The following is a 12,340-nucleotide window of genomic DNA, read 5'->3' as shown; positions in this document are numbered from 1 at the left end:
CATTGTTTCCCCATCTATTTGCCATGAAGTGATGGGACTGGATGCCATGATCTTAGTTTTCTAAATGTTAAGTTTTAAGCCAACTTTTTCATGCTACTCTTTCACTATCATCAAGAGGCTCTTCAATTCTTCTTCGCTTTCTGCCATAAGGGTGGTGTCATCTGCATATCTGAGGTTATTGATATTTCTTCCGGCAATCTTGATTCCGTCTTGTGCTTCATCCAGCCAAGCATTTCTCATAATGTACTATGCATCTAAGTTAAATAAGCACGGTGAAAATATACAGCCTTGACATACTCCTTTCCTGATTTTGGAACTAGTCTGTTGCTCTGTGTCCAGTTCTAACTGTTGCTTCCTGACCTGCATACAGGTTTCTCAGGAGACAGGTCAGGTGGTCTGGTATTCCCATCTCTTTCAGAATGTTCCACAGTTTATTGTGATCCACACAGTCAAAGGCTTTGGCATAGTCAATAAAGCAGAAGTAGGTTTATTTTCTGGAATTCTCTTGCTTTTTCAATGATCTATCAAATGTTGGCAATTTGATCTCTGGATCCTCTGCCTTTTCTAAAACCAGCTTGAACATCTGGAAATTCATGGTTCACATATTACTGAAGCCTGGCTTGGAGAATTTTGAGCATTACTTTACTAGTGTGTTAGATGAGTACAACTGTGTGGTAGTTTGAGCATTCTTTGGCATTGCCTTTCTTTGGGATTGGTGAAAACTGACCTTTTCCAGCCCTGTGGCCACTGCTGAGTTTTCCAAATTTGCTGACATATTGAGTGCAGCACTTTCACAGCATCATCTTTCAGGATTTGAAATAGCTCAGCTGGAATCCATCCCCTCCCCTAGCTTTGTTCATAGTGATGCTTCCTCTGGTCCACTTGCCTTCACATTCCAGGATGTCTGGCTCTAGGTTAGTGATCACACCATCCTGGTTATCTGGGTCATGAAGATCTTTTTTGTATAGTTCTTCTGTGTATTCTTGCCACCTCTTCTTAATGTCTTCTCCTTCTGTCCATATACATTTCTGTCCATGTACATTTCTGTCCTTTATTGTGCCCATCTTTGCATGAGAAGTTGCCTTTGTATCTCCAATTTTCTTGAAGAGATTTCTAGTCTTTCCTATTCTAGTGTTTCCCTCTGGTTTTTTGCACTGACTGCTGACAAAGGCTTTCTTATCTCTCTGTGCTATTCTTTGGAACTCTGCATTCAGATGGGTATGTCTTTCCTTTTCTCCTTTGCCTTTTGGATCTTTTCTTTTCTCAGCTATTTGTAATAATTCTTCAAGTTATTTAGGCTTAAAATCTTGTTAACGCCTTTAATCCTTCTCTTTCACTCAAATCCTATATGCAGTTCATTGGCAAACTCAGGTCAACCATCAAAATAAATTTATCCCTCTCTGTTGCCACCCTCCCTGTTCACCCTGTCATCTCCTGTCTCCTGGATTATTTCAGACACTTTCTAATCGGACTCATTGTACCTGCATTTGCCCCTAATTGGTCTATTCTCAACCTAGCAGCCAGTGAGTTCATTAAAAACATAAGCCACATCAAACCTTCCAGTAACATCCATGTCAATCAGAATAAAATCTGTAAGACCTATGTATTGGTTGCTTCCCAGGTGGCTCAGTGGGTAAAGAATCTGTTGCCATGCAGGAGACGGAGGACACAAGGGTTCAGTGCCTGGGTCGGGAAGATCCTTTGGAAGAGGAAAATGCAACCCATGCCAGGATTTGGGCCAGGAGACTCCTATGCACAGAAAAGCCTTGTGGGCTGCAGTCCATGGGGTTGCAGAGTCAGACATGCCTGAAGTGACTGAGTATGCACATGTATTGGTTACATATCACTATAAAACCTAGTAGCTTAAAACAGTAGTCATTAATTAATGCTCATGTGTCTTTAGGTCAGCTGTCCAGGCTAGACTTGGCTGAGTAGCTATTACTTTTCTCTTACGTTGGCCCATTATATATGACCAAAAGCAGTGGGCTTAATTCTGAGTTTAATCCTTAAAAAACCTCATGTTTCCATTTGCTTTTTTGTGCTTCTGCCATCTTTGTTAGCTTGGTTAACCCACTTGTTCTCAAAAGGAAAGTCCTTCTCTACATGCAGCTGGACCACTTAGCCAAGATTATCCTAGATGAACAGATTCCCAAACAACCCACACTTGCACAAATTAGTTCAGGTCAGACCAGCAGAGCCATCCTGCTGCCAAAGCATTTCCAATGGCTAAACTTAAAGCCAAAGAAAGTACACTACCATTATAATGAGGGCATGCCAAGGGCGTGAATAAGGAGTGCCAAAAAACTGGGGTCAGTAATACATTCTCCCCGGTCCCTGCATGTTTTGCCCACCATTAGACCCCAGACCCCTTTTCCTACTTCTCTGTTGTTTACTCTGCGTTGCCGTCTGGCTTCCTCCCTTATAAAACATACCAGATTCACTGATGTCTCAGGCACTTTGCATTTATTTTCCCTTCCGCTCGGAATGCTTCCTCCCCACCCCAGAAATCCATATGGTTGCTCACATAGTTTACTTCCTGTCTTTTATTCAGAAGTCCTTGGTACAGTGTCTTTTTGTTTAAAGAATAGTAAGAGGAAGACCTGAAGCTCCAAATCCTCTCAGAAATTTCTATTTATTTTTAGCTAATACTTATGGAAAAAGAGATAGATAAGAATATTCACTTGTATGATGTTTTTAATTATTAAATTTATTCATTTACTATCTGGCAGATCATTCATTCTGCCAGTAGTATAAAGTGGCATTTGTATTTGGGTTTTCCCAACTGCTTATACATATGTGAATACTAGAGCATTTCATTATAATATTTAATTGTCAGACTGTTGTGTTTTCCTGTACAGGGCTGTAATCAGTGATCCAGAGCAAAATTTCACCTCTGAGAAGCGAGAAATTTCTCATATCCTTCCAGATTCAAAGCTGGCACCTATTCGATTTAGGAAAAGAACACTGCATGAAACAAAGTAAGAGGGTTTTTTTTTTTTAATAAAATAAGGATGTAGTATGTTATAAATATATTTTTCAAATGTACTTTTGTGGCTAATGGAAATTTTTTCCTTTGTGTTTTTGTCTTTTCTGTATAAAGGAAAGTGGAATTTTTGGAGTTCAGATCCCAGTTCTGTCACTTTAAGATACTGGGATAAACTTTGCCCTCCGGATCTTCCGTTTATAATTTTGGAATGACAGCCAGAAACTTAGGCAAAAATACATGTGAAAAGACACAATGTAGTAACTGAGACATCTGTGTATACACAATATATATTGGCTGAATTTCGATGACATAATATATTCAAAATTAGTATTTTTTTAAAAAATATTACTTTTTGCCTTTTACTTTGTACTTTATGAAGTAAAAAATACTTGGTTTGGTATGAACTTTTATAGTTCGCTGGTGCAGTCCACTGAAAGTTCTCACCAACTTCACCAATAATTGACATTTAGCCTCAGATTTAATAGAATAGAAAACCCACCAGTTCTTAGAGCAGTTTTTTAATATTTTCAGATTGTTGTAATTGTCAGTACTTTCTTATAACTTTGGTCTTTTTGTCTCATTCTTATTTTATTTCTAGAAGCCTTATCTTATCTTCTAGAAGTTTCCATACCTTTAAATATTTGAAGGTATCATGTATTAATTTCCAATTGCTGCTGTAACAGGTTACCACAAATAGTACTTTTGAAACGACACACATTTATTCTCTTCCACTTCTGGAGTTCAGAAATCTACAATCAAGGTGCTGACAGGACTGCATTCCTTCCGGAGGCTTCGGGGAAGAATCACTTCTTTGTCTTTTTCAGTGTCTTGGGGCTGCCTTTGTTCCTTGGCTTGTGGTCCCTCCACCATCTTCAAAGCAGAGGAGTGTTATTACTCTGCTGTTCCTCTTCTGTAGGTATCACGTATCCTTCTTGTGATTGCACTGAACCTACCTGTATAATCCTGGTTAATCTTCTCATCTCCAGATCTTTAACTTAATCACGTTTGCAAAGTCCCTGTTATCATGGGTAAATTAATTATGTGACCTGAAGATTAGGATATGAGCTAATCTTATAGCTAATCTCAGCTACCATATGTCTAAACTTCTCTTTCTTAAAGTAAACTTTTATAGAAATAAAACATTCGTTCACAAAGTGTACACATTTTAAATGTACAGCATAGGAATTTTCACAAACTGAACAAAACTTATGCATTATTCCTAGACCAAGAAACAGGTCAGCACCCCAGTTACTTCACACCTCCTCTGCCGCCCCAGGTTAGCCTCTCCATCCTAACATTGTAGATTGCTACTATCCGGTTATGAATTTACATCAACTCACAAAACTTGGACTCTGAGTCTGAATTCTTTTGTTTAACGTTACGTTTGCGAGTTTAATCTGTGTTATTTGCAGTTGTCCCTTATCCTCCTTACTGTACGGCATTTTATTGAATAGATATACCACAGTTTGTTTACTCACAGCTGTTGGTGGACGTTTGGCAGTTTGTGGATAGTGCTGCCATCAACTTTAGTGCATGCCTTTTGGTGAGCACATGTGCTCGTTTCTGCTCAGTACTCACTTACAAGTGGAATTGCTGGCCCATCTACTATGCATTTGTTCAGCTTTAAAGAATACTGTCAAATAGTCTTCCAAAGTGGTTGTTGCAATTAAAACTCCCACCAGTAGCAGTAAGAAGGTGCTAGTGGCACCATATCTTTACAAGTACTGGTAACTATCTATATTTTTCATTTTAGTTTCTCTTATGGGTATCCGTCAGTTCAGTCGCTTAGTCCTGTCCGACTCTTTGTGACCCCATGGACTGCAGCATGTCAGGCTTCCCTCTCCATCACCAACTCCCGGAGCTTTCTCAAACCCATGCTCATCGGGTTGGTGATGCCATCCAACAATCTCATCCTCTGTGGTCCCCTTCTCCTCCTGCCTTTGATCTTTCCCAGCATCAGGATCTTTTCTAAGCGGTCAGTTCTTCACATCAGGTGGCCAAAGTATTGGAGTTTCAGCTTCAGCATTAGTCTTTACTGATTATTCAGGGTTGATTTCCTTTAGGTTGGACTGGTTGGATCTCCTTGCAGTCCAAGGGACTCTCAAGAGTCTTCTCCAACACCACAATTCAAAAGCATCAATTCTTTGGCACTCAGCTTTCTTTATAGTCCAACTCTCACATCTATACATGACTACTGGAAAAATCATAGCTTTGACTAGATGGACCTTTGTTGGCAAAGTAATGTCTCTGCTTTTTAATATGCTGTCTAGGTGGGTCATAGCTTTTCTTCTAAGGAGCAAGCATCTTTTAATTTCATGGCTGTGGTCAGCATCTGCAGTGATTTTGGAGTCCCCCCAAATAAATTCTGTCACTGTTTCCATTGTTTCCCCATCTATTTGCTATAAAGAGATGGCACCAGATGCCATGATCTTCGTTTTCTGAATGTTGAGTTTTAAGCCAATTTTTTCACTCTCCTCTTTCATTTTCATCAAGAGGCTCTTTAGTTCCTCTTCACTTTCTGCCATAAGGGTGATGTCATCTGCATATCTGAGGTTATTGATATTTCTCCCAGCAATCTTGATTCTAGCTTGTGCTTCTTCCAGCCCAGCGTTTCTCATGATGTACTCTGCATAGAAGTGAAATAAGCAGGGTGACAATATACAGCCTTGACATATTCCTTTCCCGATTTGGAACCAGTCTGTTGTTCCATGTCCAATTCTAACTGTTACTTCTTGACCTGCATACAGATTTCTCAGAAGACAGGTCAGGTGGTCTAGTATGCTGATCTCTTAAAGAATTTTCCACAGTCTGTTCTGATCCACATAGTCAAAGGCTTTGGCATGGTCAATAAAGCAGAAGTAGATGTTTTTCTGGAACTCTCTTGCTTGATGATCGAACAGATGTTTGCAGTTTGATCTCTGGTTCTTCTGCCTTTTCTAAATCTAGCTTGAACATCTGGAAGTTCATGGTTTACGTACCGTGGAAGCCTGGCTTGGAGAATTTTGAGCATTGCTTTGCTAGCTTGTGAGATGAGTGCAATTGTGCAGTAGTTTGAACATAGGTATATACTGGTGATTTTATGGGTATATATTGGTGATTTTCACTTACATTTCACTAAAGACTAATGATGTTGAGCACTTTTGCATATGTATGTTCGTCACCTGGATATCCTCTTCTAGGATATTCTGTATAGTCCCTGCAAGTCTATTGGGTTATCTTTTCCATATTGATTTGTGGAACTTATATATTCTAGTTATAAATCCCTTTTCAGCTCTATTTGTTGGACGTGTCTTTTCCTCCTCTGGTCACCTTTTCATTCTCTTGATCGTGTCCTTTGATGAACAAAAGTTGCTAAATTTATAGTAGACCAGTTTACCAATCTTTCCATTTATTGTTAGTGTCTCTTGTATCTTCTTTATGAAATCTCTCCCTACCACCAACTCGTTATTTATCTGACTTGTAATGCCAGATAATACTTGTTACAAATGTATTGGTGGTTTCTAGGTTTTTTTTTTTCAGTCTCATCTACTTGTTATACATCCCTGCACCAGAATTATCCTCTTAATTAGTACTGTTATATGTTAAATATTTAAAGCTTGTTTAGCCTTAGTATTGTCTCGGCACACTTTGGCTCCTTCCTCTTTGATATAAGTTTTAGATTTAGCTAGTCTAGTCCTACAAAAAGTCCTGTGGGAGTTGGATTAGAATTATTGAATTGATGGACTTCACTGCCCTTAGTCATTATTCTCAGAGGAACAGGAGGAAAAAATTCTGCTCCATAGAGTGGGAGGCAGGCATTGGCACGTGTAGTACAGGCCTTCCTCCCCTCTTGTTCCTTGACCCAGATGTCTGCAGAAGTACACATTCTGTCCTGTGCACTGAGCTTTACAGGGTGCTTCCCCACTGGGAATGAGTGGGTTAGTCTGTTTAATTCTAGTGTCAAGGACTTAGCTTGTTGCTACATTTCTAAACCATGGTTTCCAACTGCTTTAGCAATAAGAAAATTTATATGTGAGTCTTCATCCGCCTGATTCTTATTCCTCTGTTGGTTAAGAACTTGGAGAAGTATTGGTGCTACGTATCGGATACTGAAAACTCCAACATGGAACTTCCCATTTTATAATATAAATGCCTATTTTTTTGTCTTTTCAAGAAAACTAGAATCCTTGAAACTGTTATTCCAATCTATCACTGTCAAACTGAGTTCTGTTTACCTTTGAGAAGCAAAATAATATAATGATTATGAGCATTTTTTTTTTTTTGGCTGTGTCATGTGCTAACTGTTTAACTGTATAAACCGTATTTTTAAAACGGGGATAATAACACTTCACTGATGGGAGGGGGGTTCATGTTTGGGAACGCATGTAAGAATTAAAGATTTTAAAATTTAAAAAATAAAAAACTAAAAATAAAAAAAAAACACTTCACTGAGTTACTACAAGCATTAAATGAACTAATACACATTAAAAAGATTTTAATACAGACTAGTATCTAGGAGGTTCTTAATAAATGGTAGCTATTATTCTTATTGCTTTTATTTTCTCAGCATTCAGAACTGTTTCAGGTACATAGTGGGCATTCAATGATCACATTATTGCTAATGGATTAAATTGAATTGAGATGACCAATCTCTCATGGCTACACTCTGTGTTCAGAACTCTCATTTGATTGACAGGTTCTTATTTGCTGTATGTTGCTTACCTTTCATAGAGACCTGGATTTTTATAGAGGTATAACGTTTCAGGATCTCAGTGAGCTACATTACTGCAATTTCATTATAGCTGCAGTTTTATGGGAATATCATAAAATTACTTAGGAAGGGACGTAAAGAGACATCACTGACTCTTCAGAGGAGAATATTGGTAGTAGGGTGTCAAAGTGTGTGTCGTTGGGTTTTGCTTCATATTATTAAACAGAATTTTAGGACTGGCAGTCTTTGAGAGATCATAGCCATAAAGCCCTAAAGATTAAATAACTCATCTGAGGTCTTACAGCTAGAACTATGGCCAAGACTGGAACCTCACCCAGCACTCTTTGTCTCTACTCTGTTTTGGCAAGGAATGTTTTCGGCTACCCACAACTGAAAACCTGATTGCCAGTGGCTTAAACGAATCAGGATTTATTTTCCTTATACAACTGGCTGCTTGGAGGTGGCCAGTTGTTGGCTTTAGTTCAGTGGCTTAGTGAGGCACAGCTCTGGGCTGGCTTTCCTGAGATCTTTATGGTTGCCTGATGGCTGCTGTGGCTACTAGCATCACATCCCCGCCGTGTTCACAGGCAGGAACTCTTTCCATGCCGTTCTCTTATCAGGACAAAAGAAAGTCTTTCCTGGAAGTTTACTGGAAGAACTGGGTCCCTTCGTCGCTTCTAGTTGTAAGAGGTTAAGAATACAAATTCAGTGATGGGAGAGAGGCAAAGAAGAGGGTTAGAAATGGCTATGGGTTAGCCTTGCAACAGTGCCAGGCACAAACATGCTATCTCTGTTTCATACTGACTTTTGTAGCACTTTGATATGGTAAGTTCTAGCATAGAAGTTATTCATATATTATGTACAATTTGTTGTTTTTGTTTAGTTGGTAAGTCATGTCTGACTCTTTTGCAGCCTCTTGGACTGTGCCCACCAGGCTCCTCTGTTTATGAAAATTTCCACTGAAGAATACTGGAGTGGGTTGCCATTTCCTGCTCCAGGGTATCTTCCAATCTAAGAATCAAAACTATGTCTCCTGCATTGGCAGGTGGATTCTTTACCACTGAGCCACCAGGGAAGCTCATTATATACCACAGCTCAGGGTTCTTTCTTCTGTGTCTGCAATAGCAATAGCAGTCTGGAATAAAAAGAGGCTTAAACCTCATCTTTATCTAGTATGTGCATTTGAAAATATTGATATAACTTTTAGATACTTTTCTTATCTAATGTAGGTATTTTAAAAATAATTATTAACAATTGTATTTCTTACCAGGATAAGAACCCAGTCTACATTAACTGAAAATATCCTTTCCCATAAAGTGCAGTTTGATGGTAGGATCATATCAAGGTAATTGTGACTTTATTAAATTTTTTAATCCTATGATTATTAAAAGGCATTTTCTTTTCAAATAGAGGTAGCAATAATTAAATCAGTTAAATTTGTTACATTTAAGTGAATGTACCACAAACATTTTTAGGTAATATATATTTAATCTCTTATAAAAATTATGGGGAGTATAAGTCTGAAAGAAAAACATTTTAATTAGAAATTATTTAAAATGTGACTTTAAAATGTCTTTCAAAAAGAAATAAAGTGAATTTTTAAAGATACATGTTACTACTAGAAGATTCTAAACTACTTGAAAATTAACCTGTACGTAATTTATTTAATTTCACTTTAATGGCTTAAAGTAACAGTAGATGTAATAAAATGACAAGGAAGGTGGTTCTTAAATCTGTTATCTAGTCTTACAAACTGCCAGTGACACATAATGTTACTTGATGTTCTTCATGAAGATTAAAGGTAAGGTGACTTTTCAAAAATTAGCATATTTGTTCAGTGATTTTAAAATTTCCATGACAAAAGGTAATAAATGTATATCTAGTGGCTTGTTGCAAGCTCAACATTTTTTTAATGTCTTCCACTATCTTAAAAGTCTAAGCCAAATTAGTAATCTACATTGTAATATATCCATATTCATGTTAGTATAAGGTGAAGCTTTTTTCTCCATCCGAATCAGAATTAAGTTGACACTTCAGCAAGCTCTGTCATTGTTTCCTTGTGGTTTCCCATAACCACACATTTGAGCAAATCCTGGTATCTCTGTTTGACGCATAGAATCCATCTATCATTAAATATGAAAAGTATCCTATTTGAAAATCTTTGATACCATTTTCTTTTTCTAGAAATGGACGTGATGCTTGCAGAGAGCTGGTCGGATTCTTTTTCACTCATGACCAGTCCCTCACAATTTATGAGTGTCGGCAATTTGGGAAAAATAGGTATGCTATTAAAGATCGTTACAGCTCTCAAGATGACTGTTTCCCAGAGAAGCTGAATAATTTCACATTTTTGTCATTTAACTTCTAGAACAAATGTGCTTCCTTTTATTCAAAAAAACGTTTATTGTCATCAGCGTGGACGAAGAAAAGGAAAGCAGTACCAACTTGGTGATCTTTATATTGTAAGTTGAGTGTGTGTGTGCTCATATTTTACTACCTGGTGTTGGATTTTGAGGGATCCTGTGGGGCTAGGGGAGCAGGGTTTCTAGTTGCCAGTTTATTCTTTTCCCTGTTTCCTGAGCAGGGGCATTTATATATTGGCTAATGGTTGATATTTCTCTAGGAGAGGGGTTGCCTCTCAGGTCCAGATCCCAGTGGTCTGAATCTTAAGCATAGCATTTATTCCTTGTGACCCTACTCAGCTCCACTGCCCCTCCTCCTCAACCTGTCCTGCAATGGAAACCCCAGAGAGCTGGTGTTTTGGTGCTTTTAGAGGCTGTACCACTGGGTCAGTGGCTACTTCAATAGAACCAGGAGTAATTCTCCACCTAATGCAGGCTTATCTTCTGGAGACATACGTTTTTCTCCACGCAGAGCAGTGCTTGGTTTCTGGGGCTGTCATAGATCTCCTGGTTAGCTCATCTTCCTTGTGATTTTCTTGCTTGGCACAACTCCTGGGGTATGGCATATCACAAGGATTCCTTAGTATGAAATGATCATACGTAATGTTAGAAGCTGTATAGTGCTCTGAAATTTGAAATGATCACAGTCATGTTATCTCACTACCCACAATGATCATTCATATAAAACATACACTCATAGGCTAAGCATTGGAAATAGAACTATAAATAACTTGAATAAATCCTTGCTTTTGTGGGGATTATATTCCAACGGGAAAGAGATCAGAGGGCCAGATAGGCGGGACAGTGACCCAGTTTTGCAGAGTCGAAGGGAGCTTCTTCAGGGAGTGCCACCCAACCCGGACGTAGGCAGGCGATGAGGTGTAGATGGAAGAGGGAGGCCAGGCTTTCAGGCGAGGAGACAGGTCATGCAGAGAACAAAAGCTCCAAAGACACGGCTGTTTTTGAGAACTGAAAGGAGTTCAGTCCTACTGATCTCGACTTCAAGGTGGGGACTGGCAAGAGACAGATGAGAACTTACTAAGAGTGGCCTTTTGTTAAAGACTTATCTAAAATGTCTTGGGGAGTCACTGAAAGGTAAGAAGGTGGATGGAATGAAAGAAGGTAGCATTAGTAAAGGTTTGTGGTTTAGACAGAGTTCTCTGGTGGAACTCTGGGGAACTCTGGGGAACGGATTGAAGACTAGTACAAAGGACCAGATTGGATTGAATTACATTACACATATCAAATAGTCTCTGTTGTTTAAATAATAATTTCAAGAGAACTTATATACATGTCCAAGAGTGGGGAAAGTACTTACAGTTTTCTAAAGTAAATGTTCTAGGAAAAAGGAGAGAAATCTCTTCCCTGATTTTTGAAAGAGAGAATTAAGCATATTATTTTAAATTTGTGTTTATTTATATTTGACTATATTTGAGAAACTCAGAAATTAAAATAACAACAATTTTCTAAGTCTGGATGAAGGATTTTCAAGGGGAATTTTTTCACCAAAGCCTTGATGCTCTAAACAGGTTAAGCTTAGTTTAACATTTATGTAATATTTGTTATCAGAATACCAGGTGAAAGAATTCCCTGGTGGAGCAGTGGATAAGAATCCACCTGCCAGTGTAGGGGCCACGGGTTGGATCCCCGGTATGGGAAGATTCCACATACCAGGGAGCAGCCAAGCCCTGCACCACCGCTCCTGCCCTGCCCTGTAGAGCCCACAGGCCACAGCTACCGGAGCCCACGTGACCAGAGTCTGCGTTCCCTGCAGCCAGAGAAGCCCCTGCAATGAGCAGCCTGCATCCTGCAGCAAAGAGTAGCCCCCACTCTCTGCAGCTGGAGAAGGCCTACACAAAGCAACGAAGGCCCTGCACAGCCATAAATAAATGCACGCAATCATATTAGAAATACCAGGTGAAAGAGGATAAGGAAGCTGTCATAGTTCATCAGTTTGCAGCACATCTTTCTGTAGATCAATAGCTCTATTTCTGTATTTTGGAGTGTCATAATTTCCATGGAGATAATTTGTTCTTTTTTCCTCTGATTCTTAAAAGAAAAAAAAAAACTGGAATTATCCTTTTTTTTTTTCACATCAATTGTTACATCTAAGATTGTTCTAATTGGGAAAATGTGAAATTAGTTCTATTTTCCTATATTATTTGCTGACGCCTGTGTGGTTTCTAAACATTCCCTCAATATACTTATTTATTAGAATAAAAGTGTACTGTATTAGATGTAATCAAAATCGAATATTTAAAA

At 38.6% G+C, this 12,340-nt stretch overlaps 1 protein-coding gene across 1 annotated transcript in view; it reads left to right on the top strand.

Annotated features, from left to right (window-relative positions):
- Positions 1–12,340, top strand: part of CAPS2 (calcyphosine 2) — a 42,726-nt gene that overhangs the window by 18,643 nt on the left and 11,743 nt on the right. The window contains 4 exon segments of the mRNA XM_069580640.1: positions 2,859–2,978; positions 8,947–9,021; positions 9,861–9,956; positions 10,045–10,138. Of these exon segments, the coding sequence (XP_069436741.1) occupies positions 2,859–2,978; positions 8,947–9,021; positions 9,861–9,956; positions 10,045–10,138 (385 nt within the window).

This window comes from Ovis canadensis, chromosome 3 (assembly GCF_042477335.2).
Source record: "Ovis canadensis isolate MfBH-ARS-UI-01 breed Bighorn chromosome 3, ARS-UI_OviCan_v2, whole genome shotgun sequence".
Classification (NCBI taxonomy): domain Eukaryota; kingdom Metazoa; phylum Chordata; class Mammalia; order Artiodactyla; family Bovidae; genus Ovis; species Ovis canadensis.
The sequence above is the reverse complement of the archived record's forward strand: the minus strand, read 5'-3'. Positions and strand labels throughout refer to the sequence as shown.